The sequence below is a fragment of the Macrobrachium rosenbergii genome, chromosome 49, assembly GCF_040412425.1.
Source record: "Macrobrachium rosenbergii isolate ZJJX-2024 chromosome 49, ASM4041242v1, whole genome shotgun sequence".
In the NCBI taxonomy this organism is placed as follows: domain Eukaryota; kingdom Metazoa; phylum Arthropoda; class Malacostraca; order Decapoda; family Palaemonidae; genus Macrobrachium; species Macrobrachium rosenbergii.
Window position 1 is genome coordinate 30,723,572 of NC_089789.1, and position 16,656 is coordinate 30,740,227.

Sequence of the window (16,656 nt, forward strand, 5' to 3'; positions counted from 1 at the left end):
TACTAAGTGAATAACAGTATATCTGTGATATATTTTTAATAAGCCCTGCACATGGATGAAGATTTTGATAAAATGTTTGTTAGATTTTTACTGTGGATTTGCCAAAATGCTGTACAAAACGATAGGTAATTCCTCAGTGTAAAATCAAGTTAAATGCACGTACACACTCATGTACAGTGCATATAGTATTTTCTCCATATTTTATTATTCTTACAGTATTCATTAATAAATCTAACAGCTTACAAGATCCTCAAAATTTAAAACTAAATATAATGTAATATAACTTCAAGGGAAGAGAGAATGAAACAGATTTTCACATGATTGCTACACTGGCTCTGGAGTATTATGTAACCTTACTAGGTCTTGAGTCTTTGTTACTTAATGGATATACTGTAGTTACTTATCAGGAACCTAGACCCAATTAAATTGAGTGTCATTGCTATTTCAAAAGTGATTTGAAATAATTAAAATATGAGGCCATGTATCTAATAGGATATTCATGTTGCAAAGTAGTATTAAGCACTGAAATGAAATGTAGCAAACATACTAGCGAACAATAAAAGAGAAATGTGTTTTTGAGTAACAAGGCATTCTAATGAAGAGGTAAATAAAATTAAAAAGCCCATGGCAAATGGTATGATATTGAAGCCATCCCCTCCAGCACAGATATGTGCTTGATTAAGAACAAGCCCATTATAGCTAATCACTTATCCCTACAGAACCTGGACTAACCATCAACTGTTAAAATACTGTTCAATCAAAAAAGCAGCTAACCTGCTGATGAGGAACAACCTAGCCTGTCCAATATACAACCATCTGAAAAAAACCAATGTCATCCACAACTTACAGACCATGATGTTTCTTTCCAAGAGAAAACTTCTTGATAGCAGCCTTTAAGGCTAAAGCGCCATGTTGGCTTTGGCTGTAGGCTTGTTAAGGTGGAGTTTCCCAGGTCTCTGGTATGTACTTTACCTTGGAATCTGTATCGGGTTTTTCAGTTCATAATGTTGTTGCCCTTTGAACTATTTGGAACAAGTTCCTTGTAAAGAAGTTTCTATGGAAACTTGACAGCATCCTTAGCTGCAGCTAAAAATTGAGAGAGCTACTAGCTTTGTCAGTTAAGGTAGGCTTTGCTAAACACAAGACAATTATTTTTCCCTTATTTTGGGCTGTATGGTTTTGGGCTAGGTCCTTACCTACAACACTGTCTTTACCTAGCCTGGAGTCACTAGGGCATGAGGAACTTGATCCCTTGGGGGTCCAGTAAGGACTTTTAAGAATTGTTGGAATTGCACTAAAATGATTAAACCTGATGTAAGGGTTCTCCATACATATAATGATTCGGAAACCAAAACTTCCAAAGTCTCTCTAGGTAATGAGGAACTTGATCCCTTGGGGGTCCAGTAAGGACTTTAAAGAATTGTTGGAATTGCACTAAAATGATTAAGCCTGATGTGAAGGTTCTCTGTACATATAGTGGTTCGGAAACCAAAACTTCCAAAGAGTAGGAATGTAATGTCCCTTTCATCAGTTCTTTAGTTAAGGACTTTCTTGTCAATTTCTATCCTTAATGGAAGGAAATCCACTTAACATGGGAGCAGTAGCTATAACTTTTAAATTTGGAAACTTATCCTTAGATTAGTTATTGAAGTTGCTCAGTGGCATGGTAATCCTGTACAGTATTGGTAAGGGGAGAAGTTAAGAAATTATCCTGTAGTGTTAAGAGGTCAAACACTCCTATGTCCTTGTTCCACATTGCTAATTAAGTCAGCACATGCTGAATTGAGTCTGGTTCTTCACAGTTTTATTAAAGTAAACCTCATGATGTCTGTGTTGTAAGCATCTATTAATTAACTCTTAAAACCTTTTGCTAGAGAAAGTTGTCAATGCAACTCATGGAAGTGTAACTTGGTTTTTTAACTAACATTATTTGCAAGATGTCAAAATTTCATGAGAATTGCAAAGCCCTTGCATCTATTGCCCTGGCAATGACAATTTTCTCCTGAACTAAGTAGGAGACTAAGCTTGCTTTCTCACCTGTAGTTTGTGAAGCATTGGTGTATAGGAGTGTACCTTCATATCTGAAGGTAGTTGTCTTTAGTATAGTACTGTCGGTTGTGGATTTTTGGCTCTGGCACAGTGTCACTAGTACTGTGCAAGATAGAATCTTTTTTTCCTTGTAAGGAGCCTCCAACAAGGAGTTATTTACTTTATTAGCATTAAGGAGGTAAAAGAAAAATTATGTGAATTTTTTCCAGTGTCAACTCTTTGACTTGAAAGTACTTTAACATGTTGATTTTTTATCAGTGATATGCCTGTATACTATCAGATAGTTATTATGTAAAATGTTATATATAATGACCCTTGCTTAAAATAGGAGCATGTTGAAATTACATTTTAATAAAATTAATTTATTTAAAAATATATTTAGACTTTATAAGCTATAAAATATCAGTTTGAAAGACCATGAAAGCAACACTGTAGTCTTTCTTGAAGAACAGATAAAAATACAGTATGTACAAATAGACATAATTCTATCATCAAAAGCAAATATCAAAGTAACAGATTGAATTATTACAGATAAACTGAAAAACAAGAAAATTTTAAAATAAATTGCAGTAGAAGTGTGTTACAAAGGCCTAATTCTTTTAAGTAATTCTTACAAATTTGTTCTTTAAAGCATACAGGTTGGAATAAAAGTTTTTAAAATAAATCATTCAACTTATATTAACAAAATTTAAAATACACCCTTTTACAGCTGCTAGATTTTTGTTTAAGTTTCTTCTTAAAACCACTAGGCTGTCATTGTGATGACTAAATCAAATGAAAAACCTTCAGTAACCATACATGAGAGGCAGCATCTAAATTTGGAGTAGTGCTCTCCTTCATATTATTTTTATATATATTTCACTGGTAGGATTAAAATTGTGAAACTTATTGAAAGGTTGATCCATATGCTTGGTGGTAATATTAATCTTCACATTCTGGTAGAGGACAGTGATGTTTATTTTTATTAAGTTTTGTGCTGTCTTCTTTCCCTGTAAATGGTTAACTTGATTGCTTCAACTGGGATTCCATGAACTTCTAAGTGATGTTTTAAATAAGACTGGAATTTACTTGTATACTGTACTCTGGAAAATTCGTAGCTTCTCACTGCATTGCTCTCTGAAACAGAACAAACCTAAATTATAAAGCTGCATGAATATCTTTTATGCTAATAAAAATGACAAGGTCTGAAGTTCAGAAAAAATGGATAAATCTACACAAATACAAGAACACTAACACAGGCACAATAAGAGCAACATCAACCATAACATTGCCAGCATCAGCAATAATAATAACACTAATAGTAACTGACACACAAAAGCCAGTAATAATGCTAAGAACAATAACATGAACAACTTCAACAGTTATTAGTGAATTGTATTGCCAGTCATCATGTTGATTAATAAACAACTTGCTCATGTTATAGATGCAGTTTTAAATATAAGAAAAGACTTCAACAGTAATTCCTCTGAAATTTGCCAAAACAGAACTAAAAAGAGGAGTAACTCAAAAAATTATTTTAATATATCTGTATCCAGCACTCAGCCTATGCAAGCTTACCCCAAACTCCAGCCTAAGGGCTCATTTACAGTGGCCAGTAAACTAATATTTCCTTTTCCAAGTAGAATTGTCACTCATGCTCACATGACTCACTAGCAACCACCACTGTTCACCCCTGTAAATTCCAATGTACCATACAGTTATCATCAAAATTCCTGGAGACTGAGATGTCTATAAAGCAGAACTCCAACGAAATTATTATAGACTCATGTACTTATTAAGCCTAAAGAAGCTGTAGATTTAGCAAAATTTTAGGATGCTTTTCTCCTATGTAAGAATTGTTTACAGAACCATAATTTTTCCTGAGTTAACGACCACCTCTCAACATAGCAGAATTTCAAAATAAATTGCTAAATTGAAAATTATTAAGAGAACCAAAATAGTGTGTGCTAAATTAGTACAGAACTCCAGAGGCAATAGGTCTTGGTTCGCTAAAGATACCATCAACCAAAACTCAACTGCTGCCTATCTGTAAGGAAATTTTGAAGTAACCCTAAAATATATCGCTGACTCCAAGATTTTAATGTTTACATATAATGGTTTATTAAAACAAAAGCAGTACTAAAATCTATCAGAATTACTGTACTATCAAAACCCTTATCAAGGTTCTCTTGCAAATGGCATGTCAAATCTAAAAGAGCATCGTAGGTACCTAACTGTTTCCTATACTGTATGCATATTGACCATCAGCTAACAATCCTTTGGATTCCGCATACTTGTAAAATGGCATAAAAATAAGTTTTTCAGCAACTTGGAAAGCACAGGGCAAATAGAAATTGGCCTATAGTTACTGTAGTCTGAAGATATGCCACTCTATGGAAAGGCACAGTACTGTATTACTAAGCTTGCACTCATCCATAGAGATACTAATCTACTAATCTTGGGAGACAACACACAAGAAACCTTTTAAAAAAACAAAAGGAAGAAACCATCAGCTATCAAGATTATCAAGAATTTTCTTAACATCCCTAGAGCAAAATGCAAATTTCCATCAGCTATCAAGATTATCAAGAATTTTCTCATCCCTAGGAAAATGACAAGTTATCAGGATGACAAGTATCAGGACATCCCTCAGCTGATTGCTTAGCTCCAAAAATTCAGTGAAGCAGTTCAGCCTTTTCCTTAGGGCCAATCACTAATCTACCATCATTTCTTAGTACTGTAGTAGTGGAATGGAAGACAAGCCTGACCCAAAGATAGCATATGCCAATTTGGTCCTCTGCAGATGAGGCTGAGTAATATAGTATTAGAATCAATCACAACCACAAAGGTTGTAGAACATTCAGAGCTTCAAATATTATCTCACTCTTCCTTATGCATGAGAGGATAGTTACATCCCTGAGCTATGCAAAATATTGAAAACTGCCCAGAGCTATAGACACACCATGCTTTTAAGGATGTCATTTCTTTTCTATCCATGTGATTTTTTGTGATTACCTTGTGGAACCATATATGTACACACCCAGATAGACTTCTTATTATGTACAATACATGCACTTGCCAAAATGTACTTGTTGAGTACGTGAATGAGTAAATAACAGTTGCTACAGTGAAGTTATGAATTGAAGGTCTCTAAAAAAAACTATATAGCCATTAGTAAGAGTGTTTATTGTGTTTTTTCAGATGCATCTGTGTTGTGATTTTATCATATAAATACAGTTTATCATTATTGTTCAAAGCTTCTTGAATTTGTAGTTTGAATGATTTTTTCATGGTTATTGGTATGATCAGTTAACATGAAACCTGTATATTTTTGTAGAATATAAGTCTTGGATTATTTTATCTGCACTCGCAAAGAATCCATCAGTACATGTGTTGTCTCTTCCAGGGTTCTGTACTGCATGGCCTGCTAACCTCGAAACCCCAGAAAGACAAGAAAAACATTTCCCTGTGATAGTCAAAACAAGCACCTACTTACATTCCTCACCAAACATCAGAGATCCTAAAGCTCGTGTTGTTACTTACAGGGTAAGACTATGTAACCAGTGTATAATCACTTGCAAATATCTAAAAAACTCATATTTAGCTGAATGTATTTTTTATATGTGGAGGGGACTGGCTAATTTATTTTATGGGTATCTGATTCTTGGATGTGTTCACATTATTTGGAATGAATCTTACCTACTGTTAAAGTTGCCTTATATCTTCATACCATCAGGTGCGATTGGCACTCGCTATTTCTGGCTGATTTTCTCCTGTGTGGCATTGTGCTTGTTTTCTGTTTTTTGCATTATGTCATTTACAACACGCACAGATAGAAGCATTAGGCTGTATAGGAATGAGTTTTGCGTAAACTGAATGTTCCGGTTGTGCATAGCCACACGTGTATTAGCCTACCTGTAGGGGCACAAGTGTGCTTTTTCTTCTTCTTGTGAAGAAAATAAGGAGCAGCCCGATTAGAGGGTGAATGCCCTCTTATGCTCCCTATGAGGTTCAGGAGAAAACTGTTAGGTAAAGTGAGTAATATTCTCCTTTTATTGGTTAGACATTTGACTATACATTATGGGTGAAGATCACTGTTCTCCCCATAATGATTGACCTTTTTTGGTTTCCCCCACAAGAGAGGTGTTAGAGCCTTTGTCAGCCTGTAGCCCACCCTCTAGACTGCATCAGTAGTTCTTCTATACTGACAGGGAACTAAGGCAAGTGTTGGGGCCAAGGTTTGTGCTTTGTACCACCTTGCTTCCAACCTTCCACCAGCTCTAATTCAGCGTGTTCTTCGAAGGATATATTTAGTAGAATTTAGAGCCCACGTTTACTAGCATGTATTATCATATTTTGGAGTGAGTGATAGTGATGTGTGTTAACTGGTGGAGTTATCTAAGGATTATAGTACATTATATTACATTTCCTCCAGTAGTTTCCTAATTGCGCATCTATACTTCTGTTGTTAATGATTTTCTCGCCCAGTATAGTCTTCCATATCTGATGTTAACACTCCCACTCTTACTCAGTTCCCCCCCCCCCCATCACCTCATATTTGTCACCTTTTGACAAATTTTCCTATTTGTATTGGCAGTTCTCCCTCTTCCATCACTTATTTATCTATACTGTATTAAGCTAGCCTTGTGCTAGAATGGGCTCTTGCTCTTCACAATTGCCTCTTTAAAGTGTTGTGCAGATGGCTCCGGTTGTCGTCCTTATTCCATGGTGAGGTCGTGTGAGAACCCTTTACCTCCACCCCATCCAGCTGTACTTACCACCAGCATTCCCTAGACATTGCTGACGTTTCCTGGTATGTTTCCTTCTCAGGCATTTATTGTCTCACCATCTTCATCCTTGGATTTGCAGTTTCCTTTCATTGGGGTTCTTCCTTTAGACTTATGGTTTTCAACCCTGATTTGGTTCATTTTCTTTTAGTTTCTAACCAGTTCATAGTTGGCATTGTTTCGCTTTCACTCCTTTTTGCTGAAGATGAATCTATTGATTGGCACTCTTTTGTATGCTTCTACCCTGGCTCCTGTTCAAGCGAGTAAGAAGTTAAAACTAATTCTGGCAAGGCATGTTTTCAAGAAAAGTCAGTGCCATTTGGAAAAAGGGATTAATAGTTGGAAGGGAAAAGCTAGTAATATAGTGTTAAAAGTTAAATAGCTTTGTATCTAACAAACAGTGTAGTGTGCCCGCAGCTGTTTTTGTGAAGTGAGCACTTAGGAACCACCCAGCCAACCAACCGAGTGTATCCCTTAAAGCCAATTCTTGGAATGCCACTGCATCGGTTTCCAGTTTTATGAAGCTGCTTAGAGCTGTGTTAGGATATAGATACAATATCAGTTTTTCACCTTCCTCTGTTCAACATGCAAATTTCAAATTCTTGCACACGGGTGAATACGTGTGGTGCTGTACTTCTGTAATTGGTAAGGTACTTTGGCCTATTTATGAGGCAGAAGTACTTTTGAAGTCAGGAATTCGTTGTTAGGACGACAGCTTGATTCCTACAAGAAAAATATAGAGGGGTATGTAAATATGTATATGCATGTATGTGTCTATGTATATATGTAGATACATATACAAAAATAATGATAATAATAATAGCCATATAAATATTAGTCCTGCAGGTGCAGCATTTCCTGATGAGATGTCAGAGCATTAACCTCACCTTGATAGACTTATTTAAGCTAAGGGAGGAATGTCTTATTATTCTTTTGTATAACTCAGTTTTATAGTAAGGAACAGTTGTGTGCATATTTATCTTATAAAACAGTCCAGCTCAACAATTAGTAGATATTTTTTACATGTCCCATCGTCTCCTTAACCCCTAAGTGTTTAAGACCATCACCTAAGATGTCTCGAATCAGGAGAATAGAAAATTCATAGCAATATCTTTGAAATCATCCCCTAGGATCTTGCCCTTACAACCTTTAACGCATAAAAGTTCCATGCGGAATATCCCAAACCACTCTCAAGTTCTGCTTCAGTAATTGATCAAGACACATTCTACGTGAAAGAATTGCAAATGCAACCATAACTGACATTTTGAACTCCCAGTTCAATTAGGATGTAATGATCTCTGAAGGTCATATACAAAGTTTCTGAAGTATCTGACAAAGCTTCAAGAAAAACCTTGAGTGGTGATGGTTCCCAGGGAAGAACACTGGGTACCTTTCATTTTTTCCACCCTTGTCAACATTCCTGATATCCTTCTTTCCCCACCCTCATCACACACTGCCCCCACTTTATCCCAGATGCCAAAGGAAAAACAAGCAAGGGTATTCTCCTTATCACCACCTAAACTACCAGTTAAGTACTGTTATCAAGTTTCAGCGACTAATTCCAGCTTGTACTGAAGAATAATCCAACATAAAAGCCTCTAGTTTTTACACCTAGGAAAAATACAAATTACTTTTAAAATGGTTTGTTATAAAAAATATAATTTGTGTATCAGTCCTTTCACTCATATAGAGCCTAAATAATAAATTAGGTCAGGCAGTCTTCGCCTTTGCAAAGGTCCAGTGAAACCAGTAAAGAAGTACCAGCAGTTTAACAAGAGTGCTTTTCACTTGCTCAAATCAACCAACCATTGCAGTCAGATGTTTGCTTTTACCTCAGAATACTGCATCTCATAAGAATAAATCACAAGTGAAAAGGACAATCCAATCCTTGGGTAAAGCACGTGAACTGGCAGTTACAGTCATTCAAGGGAGCAGTCAAGTCATTTGACAAATAATGGGTAGAGAGATTGGTGAGCATTTGGCTGATCAGTGGGCAACAACACAGATGACTTGAAAATTGGTGTTCCTTAACCTTGAGGATACCGAAGATTCAGAGGTAGAGCATCCTTTCTTGCAAGGTATGCTTTTTTTTTTTTTTTTTTTTTTTTTTTACCAAGCCCAATAGACGAAGTCTGAGTAGAAACTGCAGTTGAGCCTGAGAGAGTAGTTCTGGCCTTAACAAGTTAAACAGCAGGTGAGGTTTCCTCTAGAGAACAAATGTAACTGGAAGTGCTAGTGAGTACTTGCTCAGAATAAACATATACAGTATAAACAATAAACATAGCATATTAACAATTAATATCATTATTAGTGCAGAAACTTTATGCTCCTAAACCTCTGGAAAACAATTAGACAAGACCAATTGAGGGCCTCAGAACCAGAAGGTTGTAAACGCCACTTTTTAAAAAATGAGTAAATTGCCCTCAAAGTCTAGCATTCATTACTCTGCTTCTAAGAAAGATATTGATTTAAACTAAGTTTCATATGAAAGCCCTACTCTAGAATTTTTTTTTGAAAATTTGAAAAAGTTGTAGGGTGCGCTTGCGCTACTATTCAAAATGTCCGCTAACCCTCACATTTGTTTATATTCTGGTCATAACCAGCACTAAAACCATAGTTAAATGTGTAAAATAATGATAAAGTGTTATAACAACAATGGATGTAATAATGATGATAATAACAACAATGGATGTAATAATGATAAAAATAATAATAATAATAATAATAATGATTGATGAGATAATCATCATCATAATGTTTAACCATTAAAATGTGATGGAAAATAATAATAATAATAATAATAATAATAATAATAATGATGTTGACGATGATAACCTTCCATCATCATAATGTTTAACCATTAAAATGGCTGGCCTACATTACGTGCAGGCACGAGTTTGTCTGTACACCGAGAAACATATTCTTGGCCTGCATCGTGCAGTAACTTAACACCATTTTTTTTTCATGACGTTTCATTCCTTGTCCTTTTTCTTCCTCTGGGCCGTTGCACGACATGACAGTGATCACTTTCACTACCAGAGGAAGACATAATGGCGCTAAATAAGGGATAATAATAAAAAAAAAAACAAATCACAACACTACGGACATTCAATTTCACAATAAAATCACTAGACTAGGAATGTAAACAATAGCGGAGATGTAAACTGCGTGGTGATTGGCCGACACTTACGAGCCCCTTATGCTAGAAAATGCTGATTGGCTTAGAACTGAATACCCGTTTAGTGACACGCGCTCTCATTGGCTCGCTCTGAGCTGCTGCACATGCAACCTTCTGGTTGTAACTGAGCTCTTATGAGGCTGTAAGCTCCGCGCGACATCACATTCATTCATTTAGCTAAAATCGATAATTTCTACTGTTCCAGTAGGGATTTCGACCTTACTGAAACGGCTGACTAGAATAGAAATGCCACAAATAGACAAAGGAAACGTTGCCACATCTACTGGTATGCTTAACTCCAAATCGGTGGGGGTGGCGTTTACAACCTTCTGGTTCTGAGGCCCTCAATTATGGACAGCAGAACAAGAAGCATGGTAACTAATTTCTGGCAAAATAATAATTAGTTGAAGATAACTAAAATTTAATGAAAGAAACAAGAAGTATTTGTATTTCTAACACAATCAACCAGCTCACACAGTAGGTAAAGACAAAAGTACTAATATTTAAAGAAAGAAACAAGAAGTAGTTGTATTTTTAACACAACCAATCAGCTCACACAGTAGTTAAAGACGAAAGTACTACTACAGTACAGTATATCAAGATTAGATGCATTATGCATCCAAGTCTGCTTAGATATAAACAGAATTTCTGAATTATGCACACGACAGGAAGAATAGGGGCAGAATTCAATATTCAAAACAAAAAAAAGACAAGTCTGAATACTTAAAGGAAGCTACCAAATAAAACAAGTAATCACTAATATTAATATGTCTTTTAGGAAAAAGGGAAAGGCTTGATTGTTTAATGGAAATAAGGACAAAGCACTGGGATACTATCAGCCATTCAGTGCTTTTACCCAGTGCACTATCAGCCAATCAGTGCTTTTAGACAGTAAAAAGGTGTTGGTGTGGTTGGACAGTAAGATGGAAGAAAGGAAGCAGAACGAAGGTAAAGTGAAAGACTACAAAGTGAGTCCAGCTAGGGGCAAAACAGAAACTAAAAAAAAAAACTGTAGTAATGCCTACAGTGCACCATGAAAGGTTCACTGATGGCACTAACCCAATGGGGAAAAATGAAAGGCAAAATTGGAGAGGTTCTCGCAATTGAAGCACTCGGCTCAAGAGACATATCTGACTGACATGGTTAAGCATTACCTATCAGTAGGTCAAGGATATGCTTGTGTGAACTGTTGCCCTTGACCACTCAGCTAGTATTTATGCATGAAAGAAAAAATGGTTGGAGGTGTTGAGATGAATTATTTACATATCAGTATCTAAAGGAGAAATGAAATGCTTAGATACATGGGTGAAGACCTTCAACCCGTGAGTGAGGGCTATATATCATTCAATGGGTATGATATGAACAAAGAGACTTACAGCCGAGGCCACAGGAGAAATAAAAGAATGATGTATGTATTTCAATATTAGCGATTTTGTGGAAAATTAAAAATCATAAGAAAACAAAAACGACGAAACTGCATTATTATTGAGTTTTACATCAAAAACTTTCAAATTATGATTATTCTGCCGTTTTGGGGCCAAATTTCTTCCGGTGGATCGGCGCACGACGCTGTCAGAACCCCGGAACATGCGTCGAAGCCGGAAATAATTTCTGATGAATATCTTTGAAAAGCGTGAACAACGTGGTAAGCCGAACCGCTAACCGGGACTGCCTGTACATTGTCAAAGTACAATGACAAAAGTGACATAGGAGCATTAACAAGACATGTAATTAAAAAAAGAATTACTTCAAATATTGTATTTTTTCAGGTGTCTTTGAAATCTCTTGACCTGGATGATCATAGTAGAGATAAGTTATTACGGTTAGTAGGAAACCGCTATGACCCATCTACTGATTACCTCACTTTGGTTACTGACAGATGCCCTCTCTCACAGCAGAATTATGATTACTGTCGCTATTTGCTAACTGTGCTGTATAATGAATCAAAGGTACGTTTGCATATATATTTCTTTTTCCAGTAGTTAAAGCAAGGTTTTAAAATAATTAATTATATTTCTTGCCACTTCATAGATTCCCATTTCCACACAGTAATAGTCCTTTTTACAGCTTTTGACTGCATTGGAACATGCATACCATTTTGGTCATTTGTACACATATTGTAATTTATTCTTAATAGCGTTTCTTTCATAAGTAAATGCTTGAAACTTAACACAGTTTCCCTAGAAATTAGTGATTTGTTTTTGTGATTTGTCTTTGTAGTCAGTGACTTGCTAAACAATATATCCACATCTCTCACATCTCTCTGAGGCTAAAAGCCACTTCATTTCAAGATACAGTAGTGGGAGCATGTAATTACAAGAAGTATTGTAACAAGTTCAAGAGAACTGTTGTGTAGTACTTTCTTAATAGAAAAAATAAGGTAATGTTCAAGAATTTAATTTCATGAATTTTTATATTACTGTAGAAAACTGAACCATGGGAACATGAAAAGGAAGTAATTGATCGTGAGTGTTACGTATGGGATGGAAGTCCGTCCCAAGCCAGTGTAATGACTGTTATTAAAGCCAAAGAGGAAGAGATCTCTGAGGAAGTTCTTACAGCATATGAGGAGGCTGTCACAGATATACATAATGAAGGTAAGTTTTGTTCGTGTGTACAGTATTAACATATACTGACAGACATTTGTTCCTGTACAAAAACAAACCTTCATTCTTTACATTGGATTTAGCTTGCAAACACGAGCTGAAACTGCTGTTTAACTTTCAAATAAGGTTGTCAATTATCAACAGGTAGGAAGAAGCCTCGCCCACCTGTCAATCTCCACTCCACTTTGCTTCCAGCCTCCATCATGTACTGATGTTTCTGTGGACCCTGCCTGGCTTGCCATTTGCTTTTTTTCCATTTTCCTTGCATGACAATTGTTGAGAAATATATTACCAAGTTGTCTGTATCAAAATGCTGCAAACCCCTCAATCACAGTCTGCTGATACCTTGAAAAGGAAACCTCAGGTCTTTATGTGCTGTCCAGGGAAGGACAGGCTTTGTAACATGTTCCTCTCCTCTATAGAGAGTAATCAAACAAACCCATACTCGGATTGCTATGTCTGGCTGTCCGAACAGTGGGTGAAGTTTTCCAGGAAGAGGAAGAGAGAAGGTCTCCCTGGTGAAATCATATTGCAATGTGCCGCTGGCGAAACCAAAAATCCTCTTTGGTACTTTCCTTCTCCCTGTCAAACTCTCACCTGCTGTTACTACTACTGTTTGTTTGGTAGTCCCCAAGGAGGGGAGGATGTCCAGCCTGGCTTCTCACTGGGAGCCTCTCTTTGTTCTGTGTTTCTCGGAGCGAAAGGAAAAGCTCTCACCTAACCGGTCTTTAATTATAGGTGTAGTAGGGAATAAGGCACTCAAGGAGCTGTGGCCCTACCTGGGTATCTCTGGAGAGCCAAGTGTATCATTCCTTATCGACCACCTGAAGGCAGTGAAGGGATATTCTACCACGACCATGACAACTTTGACAGTCAGTCTCTATGGGCTCTTGGACTGCACTTACCTCACTGGCTACTCCCCAAGTGTTGCCCTAAAGGAAGTCATCATTCTCTTCATCTTTGTTTATGTGAGCTGTCACCTCCTCCCCATCTTCTCCCAAAGCTAGTAAGTGGAGGAAGAAGTATGCTATGTCTTCCCGCCAAAAGTCTCATTGAGCCTCTAGCTGTCAGCCCTCTGCTGCAGAGGTGGCTGAGGGGACTCTGCTAGTGGTACTGCACATACCGCTGCACCCAGCCACTACCCAGGGTTCTCCGGACCCCTGGTGTACCAGTACCTGGACCGGTAGTGGCCATACCTGGGCTGGCAAGGGTGCCCGGGCAGTGGATGCCCTTCAGGATGGGCACCTACTACCCTTCGAATTTCCATCACCTCTCACTTTCCATCCAGCCCCGTTCCAGAATTTTTTCCCGGCTGACAGAAGGATCTTGCCCTTTGGGACAAGTTGAATGCAGTGCTTTGGAAAGGCACAATAGAAGTCATGAAGGATCAGTCTCCAGGTTTTTACAGCTGTCTGTTCCTAGTGGAGAAGGCAACAGGCAGTTGAAGACTGGTCATCAAACTGTCTCCATTGAACTGGTTCATTCACCAGACCTGGTTCAAGATGGAAGCAGTTGTTCATTTCTAGATTCCATCCGAGACGGCCACTTCATGCTTTCGTTAGGCATAAAGGAAGCATATTTTCAAATACCCATTTATTGTTCCTCCTGGAAGTGCTGCCACTTTACCCCTTTGGGAGACAGTTCCAGTTCAGGGCTCTTAACCCCCCCCACAAGTTTTCACTCAGGTGTTCATCCTCATGCTGATTTTTGCTTGGGCCCATTTGCACAGGATACATCTGGAGAGGTACCTGGACAATTGGTTGGTCCTTGTGAGCTTGTTGCTGCAGTTGCTTGGGGACAGAGGTTGTTTCCTTGAGTTTTGTAATGATCTCAGTGTAGTGATAAACTTCAAGTCAGATCTCACACTAAGCAGAGGTACAGTACCTGGGCATGCTTATAGACAACAGCAGTTCCTTCAAACTCTTGCATCAGCAAGTTCAGGGAGTAGCGCAGAAGTTCCTGTCTCGACAGGAACAACCTGCTCGGCAGTGGCAGGTCATTCCTGGTTGACACTGGAGAAGCTGGTCCCTCACAGGAAGTTGCACCTCCTCTCCATTCAGTGGAGGCTAAAGGAGTTCTGGTCTCTGGCAAAGGATCCTCCTTTTCTTCCAATTCCTCTCTCTTAAGGAAGTAAGGAGAGACCTGGTTTGATGGTTGGACAACAGGAACCTCACAGCAGGAGTGCCAACTGGCACTCCACCTCCAGAAATGCTTGTTTTCAGATGCATCCAAAGAGGGCTGCAGCACATACCTGGAGGAGTTGTTAGTGTCAGTTGTGTGGGACCAGAATGACATGCACCATGCAATTCTGGCCCTTCGGGAGTTTCAGGATAGAGAGATGGGGCACTCGTTAGGCATTGAAGAGCAACAGTACCATAGTACTGGCATATGTCAACAAGCAAGGGGACTAAGATCCTTCCAGTTTCACAGGTTGGTAGTGCAGGTGCACAAGTTGGGAGTAGCTCACTTGGTAGAGCTGTCTGCCAGATACATTCCAAGTTCTCGGAACTTAGTAGCTGACAAGCTCAGTTGCCAGTCAGGTGATAGGGACAGAATGGTCCCTACACCCAAGCATTGCAGACTGCAAGCAGAGGGGGCTCCAAGTGTTGATCTGTTTGCCACCAGGCACAACAGAAAACTCCCAGTGTTCTGTTTTATTGTGCCAGACCCAAGAACCACGATGGAGGATGCCAACCTGTACCCTTGGGACAACCTAGTGGTGTATGCCTTTCCTCCATTTTGCTTGATTCATCAGGCAATCACCAGGGTGTTGACTACCCCAAAATCTCAGTTAACTCTGGTAGCCCCCTAGTGGCCACATGCCGAGTGGTATCCAGACCTGCTAGCTCTGTCATCTAAGGTCCCAAGATAGATTCCCAGTGGCATAACCTTCTGTGTCAGCCACACATCGAGAGGTATCACCAGGCTGTAGAAGCACTGGCACTTCATGCCTGGAGACTGACCAGTGTCTCCTGTGGGTGAGAGGCTTCTCTCACCACACAGTGAAGATGTCTGGGTACCATTTGAAATCCTTGGCAGCTGTGTACCAGGGGAAATGAGCTGTCTTCTGTGCGTGATGTCATTAATGGGATATCTCTCCAGTCAGAGCAACTCTTCTGCGAGTAGCAGAATTTCTCATTTATCTTAACCAAATGAAGCTTCCCTTTGTCTTGGACGTTAAGGGTTACAGGTCTGCCCGTGGTCAAGTCCTAAAGTTGAAAGGAGTCTATGTCACCTCCTTTTGGGAGATATCCACACTCCTGAAAAGCTTTGAACAGTCATGCTCACCCAGAAAACTCAGGCCCCCTGAATTGGATGTGACTCTCCTCTTGAGGAGCCTGCTCGTTTTCCTTACGAGAGAGTTGTGAGACAGGGATCTGACCCTTAAGACTGTTTTCTTACTCGACTTCAGCAAAGACAATAGGTGAGCTCCATGGAATTTGTTGCAGACTCAAAATCCATCTGTCCCTGACACTAGATATGGGTCTTTTTCAATCCCCTCCGTAGAGGACTTTGTTGGTAGTGATCTGGACAAGATGCTACTGTGTCCAGTTAGGGTGCTGCAGTACTGTATTAAGAGAATTTGACAACTCAGGCCCGAGTGCCAACGCCTCTTTGTTATTACTGGCTTGACCTAGGAAGAGTTGTCCCAGAACACAATCTCTTTCTGGCTGTGTGAGATCATCAAGCTTGCATAAGCCTAATGTGGCAAGGAAGATAGGCTGTGGTCCGGGTGAGAGCTGGCAAGGTTAGGAGCATTACCCCATCCCTTGCATTCCGAAAGACCTGTTGTTTCAACAGGTATTATGAGATGAGGTGTGGTCATGCCAGACCTCATTCACCTCGTCCAATGCAACATCTTGCGAGAGGGATTCTAAGACCTTTTCAGAGCCCTTTCCACAGAAAGAAGAAAAAGCAGAAGAGGAGGGGGAAGAGGAAGAATAGCTCACTGATGAGAAGAAAGATGATATATGCCTCCATCTCTTCACCTTATTCATCCACAAGTCATACTCTCCTTGGCTACCATAGAAGATTAAAGAAGTTTCCATTTTGCAAG

At 38.8% G+C, this 16,656-nt stretch overlaps 1 protein-coding gene and 1 long non-coding RNA gene across 3 annotated transcripts in view; one reads left to right on the top strand and one right to left on the bottom strand.

Moving 5' to 3' along the window:
- Window positions 1-16,656, top strand: part of mRpS35 (mitochondrial ribosomal protein S35) — a 28,255-nt gene that overhangs the window by 10,013 nt on the left and 1,586 nt on the right. Inside the window, exons 4-6 of the mRNA XM_067093084.1 lie at window positions 5,435-5,574; window positions 11,763-11,942; window positions 12,419-12,590. Of these exons, the coding sequence (XP_066949185.1) occupies window positions 5,435-5,574; window positions 11,763-11,942; window positions 12,419-12,590 (492 nt within the window). The remainder of the gene's footprint in view (window positions 1-5,434; window positions 5,575-11,762; window positions 11,943-12,418; window positions 12,591-16,656) is intronic.
- The window catches only part of LOC136832236 (uncharacterized), a 110,193-nt gene continuing 95,935 nt past the window's right edge, over window positions 2,399-16,656 (bottom strand). For both annotated transcript variants that reach the window (XR_010851130.1, XR_010851131.1), the window contains one exon: window positions 2,399-3,165. This is a non-coding gene — a long non-coding RNA (uncharacterized lncRNA). The remainder of the gene's footprint in view (window positions 3,166-16,656) is intronic.